Source organism: Tachysurus vachellii, chromosome 2 (assembly GCF_030014155.1).
Source record: "Tachysurus vachellii isolate PV-2020 chromosome 2, HZAU_Pvac_v1, whole genome shotgun sequence".
NCBI lineage: Eukaryota > Metazoa > Chordata > Actinopteri > Siluriformes > Bagridae > Tachysurus > Tachysurus vachellii.
The window spans coordinates 1387516-1398070 of NC_083461.1; the positions used below are offsets into that span (position 1 = coordinate 1387516).

Genomic DNA, 10555 nt, shown 5'->3' on the forward strand with positions numbered 1-10555 from the left:
TTTATAAATAAAAAAACTCTACAAAACTAAGCTAATAAATAAATAATAAAATAAAAAATATTTAAACTAGAACTTTATTTGAATCATTTATTTGTGTTTATGACATATATATAAAAAACTTTTACTTAAATTATTATTATAAATAATAGTTTTTCTTTTCTAAATAAAATGTACAATTATATACAGCACCAGTAAACATTTTAAATGTCGTCTAAAAAATTCACACTAAAACCTTTAGGATATTTACGTTATATAATACATGTTTTATTATATATCTAAAATATAAAATAGATTTACATTTCGTTTACAGTAAGAAATAATAAAATGTTGTATAATGACAAAACACTTTAGTGAAAACAACAAAAACAACAAAATAATTATAAATCCTAAATATTTATGGAAATGTTAGTGAAACATAGAATAATTGTGAATATTTTAAATATAGCTGTTAAATAAAAAAAAATATATATATATATTTTCATTTATAACTTAAAATTATATTTTATAAAAATAAAATATAAAATATTGTTCCTGTGAGAAAAGGTTTATTCAGGTAGAAAGTGTGCAGATGAAGTCAGATGTGATACAAAATGGTGGCGGTGTGAAGTGCACTAGATAGTGAACAGGGTTGGAATTGTGAGCAGGAGGAGGAGGAGCTAAGTGTGTATGTGTGTGTGTGTGTGTGTGTGTGCGTGTGAGAGAGAGAGAGAGAGAGAGAAAGAGAGATCCAACACCCTAAACTTCTAGGAACAAAAGTAAAGTAAAGGCAGCAGCAGCAGCAGCAGCAGTTTTCCGCCTGATCAGGAGCATCATCTCACCATGCCGGTGTTCCACACTAAGACCATAGAGAGCATCCTGGAGCCTGTGGCCCAGCAGATCTCTCACCTGGTCATCATGCATGAGGAGGGCGAAGTGGACGGGAAGGCGATCCCGGATCTGTGCGCTCCTGTGGCGGCGGTGCAGGCAGCAGTCAGTAACCTGGTCCGGGTCAGTGAGCCTTTACTCTGTAATGTCACTAACGGTATACAACAGTCATGTTAAAGCTCCTGTAGGCAGGTTTATGTCTGTAGTCTGTCTGTAGTCACACTTTTCTGTCTGTCTTTGGTTTGAGTTTTTTTTCCACTTGAGCCTTTGATCTTTTGCTTGTGTGTGTGTGTGTGTGTGTGTGTGTGTGTGTGTGTGTGTGTGTGTGTGAGAGAGAGAGTTTCCTCTGTTTTTCCTCCAACCTCCCAAAATATAACAATTTGTAGAACAGATAAGATAAATTGCACCAAGGTGAGTGTGAGTGAGTGAGTGAGTGTGTGTGTGTGTGTGTGTGTGTGTGTGTGTGTGTGTGCGATCGAGTGTGTGTGTGTGTGTGTGTGTGTGTGTGAGAGAGAGAGAGTTTCCTCTGTTTTTCCTCCAACCTCCCAAAATATAACAATTTGTAGAACAGATAAGATAAATTGCACCAAGGTGAGTGTGAGTGTGTGTGTGTGTGTGTGTGTGTGTGTGTGCGATCGAGTGTGTGTGTGTGTGTGTGTGTGAGAGAGAGAGAGTTTCCTCTGTTTTTCCTCCAACCTCCCAAAATATAACAATTGGTAGAACAGATGAGATAAATTGCACCAAGGTGAGTGTGTGTGTGAGTGTGTGAGTGAGTGTGAGTATCTGAGTATGTGAGAGTGTGTGTATGTTTGTGGGTATGGTGTGTGTGAGTGTGTATGGTGTGTGTGTGGTGTATGTATTGTGTGTGTGTGTGTGAGACCGTGTGTGTGTGTGTATGGTGTATGTATGGTGTGTGTGTGAGGTAACCAGTAATTCACATTACATACAGTAAATGTATAATAATGTACAACTCATAAGAATCAGGAACAGAAATATGAAAGAAACTAAAAATGTTTATTGTAGAGCGACAGGACAGAAGCTCACAGTGTAGACACAGTGTGTTGTGAGTGTTGTGTACATCAGGTGGAGGTTTAGTCACAGTATAGACGTCAGTATTCTGTGCAGCGACGATGTCAGTAGCGGTGATGTCAGTAGTCGGGTCGGTGTCACTGCTGCAGGAGTGTTGATGGACTGGGTAAAGGGGGGACAATGCATTGTGTAGATAAGCAACTGGACTCTTGCTGATCTGATCAGACACACACACACACACACACACATACACACTCATAAACACTTCTTTCATATTATGAGGACATGGTAGCCTAGTGGTTAAGGTGTTGGGCTACCAATCGGAAGGTTGTGAGTTTGATTCCTACGTCCACCAAGCTGCCACTGCTGGGCCCCTGAGCAAGGCCCTTAACCCTCAATTGCTCAGTTGTATAAAAATGAGATAATGTAAGTCGCTCTGGATATAAGGGCGTCTGCTAAATGCTGTAAATGTAAATGTACACGTAACACACACACACACACACATACACACACATACAGTTTACACACACACCCCCCGTCTCTGTGACTCAGAGCTGATTTTACGACACAGAAATCCTTCTTCACTAAAACATACCAAATGATGAGTGAGTCATGATGTGGGGATCAGATCAAATCTCACACAGTGCACTACAGAGGGGACGAGTCAGTCATCTCTACTCCACAAAGGACACTACAGTACAGTGTGTGTGTGTGTGATATGAAATCTCTGCTGTAACACTGCAGAAGTGATGTGTGTCTTTAGTGTCTTTAGTGTCTTTAGTGTCTTTAGTGTCTTTAACAACAGGGTGAATGACACTGCACTATTCCTGTCTCATTGTGTTCATCAGCAGACAGCTGTTCACCATGTGCCACACACACACATACACACGTCTATGTCCATGCAGGGGGTTTAAATCGTCTGTGTGTGTGTGTGTGTGTGTGTGTGTGTGTGTGTGTGCTCTTCTGCGCTGCTCAGGTTCAATTTAGATTCAGATTAGTGATGTAGGATGTGTGGTATTGTGGTTTAAAGTGTGTTTTCTTTCTCTGTGCTCAGTGTACACACCTATCTGCACACTTCCTCCGAGCTCTGTGTGTGTGTGTGTGTGTGTGTGTGTATTTCTCAACATGTCTGAACAGAAGAAGAACTCAGCCAGTGTGGTTACTGTGTTTGGGACATGTCCCTGCTGGACGTGTCCCTGCTGGACGTGTCCCTGCTCTTGTGGCTTGTGGTTTCTCTCTTCGGGACGATCCGAGTGATCACATGTTTCCGACTGATGCTTCTGAAAGTGTTTCCTGTTTCTTAGGAAACAGCGACAGAAAGACAGATGAGACGTGTGTCCTCTGTTCTGTCATCAGTTCTGTCTCTATTATAGTCACAGTGCTTCTCACACACACACACACACACACACACACACACATTCACACGCACATTCACATGCACACATTCACACACACATATGCATGTGCGCACACACACACAATCTCTCTCTCTCACACACACATACACACACAATCTCTCTCACACAAATGCATGCACGCACACACACACACACAATCTCCCTCACACACTCACACACGCACACACACACAGAGAACTAGTAGAGTTTTAGAGTTTATACTATAGCTAGTGGACCTGGTTAGTGTACATAACTAGTATGCAGGTTTAGTGTGCATGGCTGTTGTGCAATATTTGTGGAATTGGTAGGGCTAGTGTGTTAGGGCTAGTGTGTTAAGGGCTAGTGTGTTAGGGCTAGTGTGTTAGGGCTAGTGTGTTAGGGCTAGTGTGTTAGGGCTAGTGTGTTAGGGCTAGTGTGTTAGGGCTAGTGTGTTAGGGCTAGTGTGTTAGGGCTAGTGTGTTAAGGGTACTGTGTTAGGGCTAGTGTGTTAGGGCTAGTGTGTTAGGGCTAGTGTGTTAGGGCTAGTGTGTTAGGGCTAGTGTGTTAAGGGTACTGTGTTAAGGGTACTGTGTTAAGGGTACTGTGTTGGGGCTAGTGTGTTAGGGCTAGTGTGTTAGGGCTAGTGTGTTAAGGCTAGTGGGACTGTTCAAGGCTTTGATTCAGTGCTGAAGATTCTCTGATGTTTAAGTGCTATATTTTCCATGGATCATCAGCCCAGTGACTCACTGATGAATCACACACACACACACACGCACGCGCACACACACACACACAAACATACACGTACACACACACACACACACACACACACACACACACACGCACACACACACAAACATACACGTACGCACACATAAACATACGCGCACACACACACACACACAAACATACGCGTACACACACACAAACATATGCACACACACACAAACATACACGTACACACACACACATGCACGCGCACACACACACAAACATACACGTACACACACACACACACACACAAACATACACGTACACACACACAAACATACGCGCACACACACACACACAAACATACGCGTACACACACAAACATATGCACACACACACAGATAACTTGAGGAGATGTGGTGTTTGCTCTTCCTCGGTTTCTGAGTGTTTCAGATTCAGCATGTTGTCACCGTTGTGGTTTCTGCACTTCATGGAGGTTGAAGTTCATGAGAAACTGTGACATGAGAAACTGTGACATGAGAAACCGTCACAGAGAAAGAGTGATGGGTTGCAGAATGTGTAGCGTAATCAGTGTGTGTGTGTGTGTGTCTGTGTGTGTTTCACCAGCGCTGTTTTTAGTAACGTCAGGGTGCTGCTCCTCTGAAACAGGTGACACAACAGCAGGTTCCTCAGTGCTGTGTGTGGTCTGGAGTTTCACCTCAGTGGGTTTTGTTCTCTCTCTCTCTCTCTCTCTCTCTCTCTCTCTCTCACACACTCACACACACACACACACACACACACTTTTTACACAGTACTTCTGCTTCCTTACTGATGATGAACAGATTATAAGCTGGGTACAGATGTGTGTGAAGCTGTAGGAAGTGAGATGTAATAGAACTGGTTAAAGATCTAAAGCAGTGACACAGAAGTTGTTCTAAAGATCGACTTTTAAATAAAACTTTATTTATTTTTACTCCTCATTTATTTTTTTTGCACGTTTGTCACACTAATGTTTCACATCAAACACATTAAATATTAGTCAAAAATAACAAGTAAACACAACATGCAGTTTTTACATGAAGGTTTTTATTATTAAGAGAAAACTAAACCCAAACCGGGGTCACGGTGTCTTAGTGGTTAGCACGTTGGCCTCACACCTCCAGGGTTGGGGGTTCGATTCCCGCCTCCACCTTGTGTGTGTGGAGTTTGCATGTTCTCCCCGTGCCTCGGGGGTTTCCTCCGGGTACTCCGGTTTCCTCCCCCGGTCCAAAGACATGCATGGTAGGTTGATTGGCATCTCTGGAAAATTGTCTGTAGTGTGTGATTGTGTGAGTGAATGAGAGTGTGTGTGTGTGTGTGTGTGTGTGTGCCCTGTGATGGGTTGGCACTCCGTCCAGGGTGTATCCTGCCTTGATGCCCAATGACGCCTGAGATAGGCACAGGCTCCCCGTGACCCGAGGTAGTTCAGATAAGTGGTAGAAGATGAGTGAGTGAATGAATGAATGAATAAACCCAAACCCACATGACCCTGTGTGAAAAAGTATTTGCCCCCTAAACCTAATAACTGGTTGGTCCTCCCTTAGCAGCAAGAACTGCATTCGAGTGTTAGTGATAACTTACAGTGAGTCTGTTACAGCTGAGTCTGTGGGGGAATTTTGGTCCACTCGTCTTTACAGAATTGTTGTAATTCAGCCACATTGGAGGGTTTTTTCGAACATGAACCTCCTTTTTAAGGTCCTGCCACAGCGTCTCAATATGATGCAGGTCAGGACTTTGACTCGGCCGCTCCAAAGTCTTCATTTTGTTCTTCTTCAGCCATTCAGAGGTGGACTTGGTGTGTTATGGATCATTGTCCTGCTGCAGAACCCAAGTTCACTTCAGCTCGAGGTCACAAACAGAAGGTCACACTTTGTCCTTCAGGATTTTTTGGTAAACAGCAGAATTCATGGTTCTGTTTATCACAGCAAGTCTTCCAGGTCCTGAAGCAGTAAAACAGCCCCAGACCATCACACTACCACCACCATGTTTTACTGTTGGTGTGATGTTCTGTTTCTGACATGCAGTGTTACTTTTACACCAGATGTAACGGGACACAAACCTTACAAAATGTTCAGCTTTTGTCTCATCAGTCCACAGAGTATTTTCCCAAAAATCTTGTGGATCATCAAGATGTTTTCTGGCAAATCTGAGACTTTATGTTCTTTTTTCTCCGCAGCTGTTTTAGTCTTGTAACTCTGCCATACAGGCCATTTTTGCCCCAGTCTCTTTCTTATGGTGGCATCATGAACTCTGACCTTAACAGAGGCAAGTGAAGCCTGCAGTTCTGTGGATGTTGTTGTTGGGTCTTTTGTGACATCATTGATGAGTCGTCTCTGAGCTCTTGGGGTAATTCTGCTCGGCCGGCGGCTCATGAGAAGGTTCACCACTGTTCCATGTTTCACCATTTGTGTATAACGGCTCTCACTGTGGTTCACTGGAGTCCTTTATAAGCGCCCTTTAGCAGACGGCCTTCTCCAGAGCGACTTACATTTTACATTCATGTACTAGAACCACTGAACATTCAGGAAAAAGAGAAGATTTAAACCCAGAAACTTTAGATGAGTGAAGCTCTTGAACTGCCCTGAATTTGTCTCCACATCCTGTTTATATAAAGCTGCAAAGGAAGAAGAACTCATTATGTGATAGTCCTGCAGTCACTGTGTGATCAGTACATACACAGGTTTGTGTGTATGAGAGAGAGAAAGAGAGAGAGTGTTTGTGTGTGTGTGTTTGTGTGTGTGTTTGTGAGTGAGAGAGTGTGTGTGTTTGTGAGTGAGAGAGTGTGTGTGTTTGTGAGTGAGAGAGTGTGTGTGTTTGTGAGTGAGAGAGTGTGTGTGTTTGTGAGTGAGAGAGTGTGTGTGTTTGTGAGTGAGAGAGTGTGTGTTTGTGAGTGAGAGAGTGTGTGTTTGTGAGTGAGAGAGTGTGTGTGTTTGTGAGTGAGAGAGTGTGTGAGCGTGTGTCTGAGCGTGCGTGTGCGTGTGTCTGAGCGTGCGTGTGCGTGTGTCTGAGCGTGCGTGTGCGTGTGTCTGAGCGTGCGTGTGCGTGTGTCTGAGCGTGCGTGTGTGTGAGCGTGCGTGTGTGTGAGCGTGCGTGCGTGTGTGTGAGCGTGCGTGTGTGAGCGTGCGTGTGTGAGCGTGCGTGTGTGTGAGCGTGCGTGTGTGTGAGCGTGCGTGTGTGTGAGCGTGCGTGTGTGTGAGCGTGCGTGTGTGTGAGCGTGCGTGTGTGTGAGCGTGCGTGTGTGTGAGCATGCGTGTGTGTGAGCGTGCGTGTGCGTGTGTCTGAGCGTGCGTGTGCGTGTGTCTGAGCATGTGTGTGTCTGAGACACACACACGCTCAGACACACACACACGCACGCTCAGACACACACACACGCACGCTCAGACACACACACACACGCACGCTCAGACACACACACACGCACGCTCAGACACACACACACGCACGCTCAGACACACACACACGCACGCTCAGACACACACACACGCACGCTCAGACACACACACACGCACGCTCAGACACACACATGCTCAGACACACACACACGCACGCTCAGACACACACACACGCACGCTCACACACACGCACGCTCACACACACGCACGCTCACACACACGCACGCACGCTCACACACACGCTCTCTCACACACACGCTCTCTCACACACACGCTCTCTCACACACACGCTCTCTCACACACACGCTCTCTCACACACACGCTCTCTCACACACACGCTCTCTCACACACACGCTCTCTCACACACACGCTCTCTCACACACACGCTCTCTCACACACACGCTCTCTCACACACACGCTCAGACACACACACGCTCAGACACACACACGCTCAGACACACACACGCTCAGACACACACACGCTCAGACACACACACGCTCAGACACACGCACGCTCAGACACACACACACACGCACGCTCAGACACACACATGCTCAGACACACACACACGCACGCTCAGACACACACACACGCACGCTCAGACACACACACGCACGCTCAGACACACACATGCTCAGACACACGCACACGCACGCTCAGACACACGCACACGCACGCTCACACACACGCACACGCACGCTCACACACACGCACACGCACGCTCACACACGCGCACGCTCACACACGCGCACGCTCACACACGCGCACGCTCACACACGCGCACGCTCACACACACGCACGCTCACACACGCGCACGCTCACACACGCGCACGCTCACACACGCGCACGCTCACACACGCGCACGCTCACACACACATGTCTGAGCGTGTGTGTGTCTGAGCGTGCGTGTGCGTGTGTGTGAGCGTGCGTGTGCGTGTGTGTGAGCGTGCGTGTGCGTGTGTCTGAGCGTGCGTGTGCGTGTGTCTGAGCATGTGTGTGTCTGAGCGTGCGTGTGTGTGTCTGAGCGTGCGTGTGTGTGTCTGAGCGTGCGTGTGTGTGTGTCTGAGCATGTGTGTGTCTGAGCGTGCGTGTGTGTGTGTGTCTGAGCGTGCGTGTGTGTGTGTCTGAGCGTGCGTGTGTGTGTGTCTGAGCATGTGTGTGTCTGAGCGTGCGTGTGTGTGTGTCTGAGCGTGCGTGTGTGTGTGTCTGAGCGTGCGTGTGTGTGTGTCTGAGCGTGCGTGTGTGTGTGTCTGAGCGTGCGTGTGTGTGTGTGTCTGAGCGTGCGTGTGTGTGTGTCTGAGCGTGCGTGTGTGTGTGTCTGAGCGTGCGTGTGTGTGTGTCTGAGCGTGCGTGTGTGTGTGTCTGAGCGTGCGTGTGTGTGTGTCTGAGCGTGCGTGTGTGTGTGTCTGAGCGTGCGTGTGTGTGTGTCTGAGCGTGCGTGTGTGTGTGTCTGAGCGTGCGTGTGTGTGTGTCTGAGCGTGCGTGTGTGTGTGTCTGAGCGTGTGTGTGTCTGAGCGTGTGTGTGTCTGAGCGTGTGTGTGTCTGAGCGTGTGTGTGTCTGAGCGTGTGTGTGTCTGAGCGTGTGTGTGTCTGAGCGTGTGTGTGTCTGAGCGTGTGTGTGTCTGAGCGTGTGTGTGTCTGAGTGTGTGTGTGTGTGTGTGTGTGTTTGAGAGTGCGTGTGTCTGAGCGTGTGTCTGAGCGTGCGTGTGTGTGCGTGCGCGTGTGTGTGTGTCTGAGCGTGTGTGTGTCTGAGCGTGTGTGTGTCTGAGCGTGTGTGTGTCTGAGCGTGTGTGTGTCTGAGCGTGTGTGTGTCTGAGCGTGTGTGTGTCTGAGCGTGTGTGTGTCTGAGCGTGTGTGTGTCTGAGCGTGTGTGTGAGAGAGCGTGTGTGTGAGAGAGCGTGTGTGTGAGAGAGCGTGTGTGTGAGAGAGCGTGTGTGTGAGAGAGCGTGTGTGTGAGAGAGCGTGTGTGTGAGAGAGCGTGTGTGTGAGAGAGCGTGTGTGTGAGCGTGCGTGCGTGTGTGAGCGTGCGTGTGTGTGAGCGTGCGTGTGTGTGAGCGTGCGTGTGTGTGAGCGTGCGTGTGTGTGAGCGTGCGTGTGTGTGAGCGTGCGCGTGTGTGAGCGTGCGCGTGTGTGAGCGTGCGCGTGTGTGAGCGTGCGCGTGTGTGAGCGTGCGCGTGTGTGAGCGTGCGCGTGTGTGAGCGTGCGCGTGTGTGAGCGTGCGCGTGTGTGAGCGTGCGTGTGCGTGTGTGTGAGCGTGCGTGTGCGTGTGTCTGAGCGTGCGTGTGCGTGTGTCTGAGCGTGCGTGTGCGTGTGTCTGAGCGTGCGTGTGCGTGTGTCTGAGCATGTGTGTGTCTGAGCGTGCGTGTGTGTGTCTGAGCGTGCGTGTGTGTGTGTCTGAGCGTGCGTGTGTGTGTGTCTGAGCATGTGTGTGTCTGAGCGTGCGTGTGTGTGTGTGTCTGAGCGTGCGTGTGTGTGTGTCTGAGCGTGCGTGTGTGTGTGTCTGAGCGTGCGTGTGTGTGTGTCTGAGCGTGCGTGTGTGTGTGTCTGAGCGTGCGTGTGTGTGTGTCTGAGCGTGCGTGTGTGTGTGTCTGAGCGTGCGTGTGTGTGTGTCTGAGCGTGCGTGTGTGTGTGTCTGTGCGTGTGTGTGTGTCTGAGCGTGTGTGTGTCTGAGCGTGTGTGTGTCTGAGCGTGTGTGTGTCTGAGCGTGTGTGTGTGTGTGTGTTTGAGAGTGCGTGTGTCTGAGCGTGTGTCTGAGCGTGTGTCTGAGCGTGTGTCTGAGCGTGTGTCTGAGCGTGCGTGTGTGTGCGTGCGCGTGTGTGTGTGTCTGAGCGTGTGTGTGTCTGAGCGTGTGTGTGTCTGAGCGTGTGTGTGTGTGTGTGTGTTTGAGAGTGCGTGTGTCTGAGCGTGTGTCTGAGCGTGCGTGTGTGTGCGTGCGCGTGTGTGTGTGTCTGAGCGTGTGTGTGTCTGAGCGTGTGTGTGTCTGAGCGTGTGTGTGTCTGAGCGTGTGTGTGTCTGAGCGTGTGTGTCTGAGCGTGTGTGTGTCTGAGCGTGTGTGTGTCTGAGCGTGTGTGTGTCTGAGCGTGTGTGTGTCTGAGCGTGTGTGTGTCTGAGCGTGTGTGTGTCTGAGCGTGTGTGTGTCTGAG

The 10555-nt window shown here is 48.5% G+C and overlaps 1 protein-coding gene across 1 annotated transcript in view; it reads left to right on the forward strand.

The window, feature by feature from the left end:
* The first annotated feature begins 692 nt into the window (after positions 1–692).
* The window catches only part of LOC132861697 (vinculin-like), a 32759-nt gene continuing 22896 nt past the window's right edge, over positions 693–10555 (forward strand). The window contains exon 1 of the mRNA XM_060893256.1: positions 693–987. Within this exon, the coding sequence (XP_060749239.1) occupies positions 820–987 (168 nt within the window). The 5' untranslated portion in view covers positions 693–819. The remainder of the gene's footprint in view (positions 988–10555) is intronic.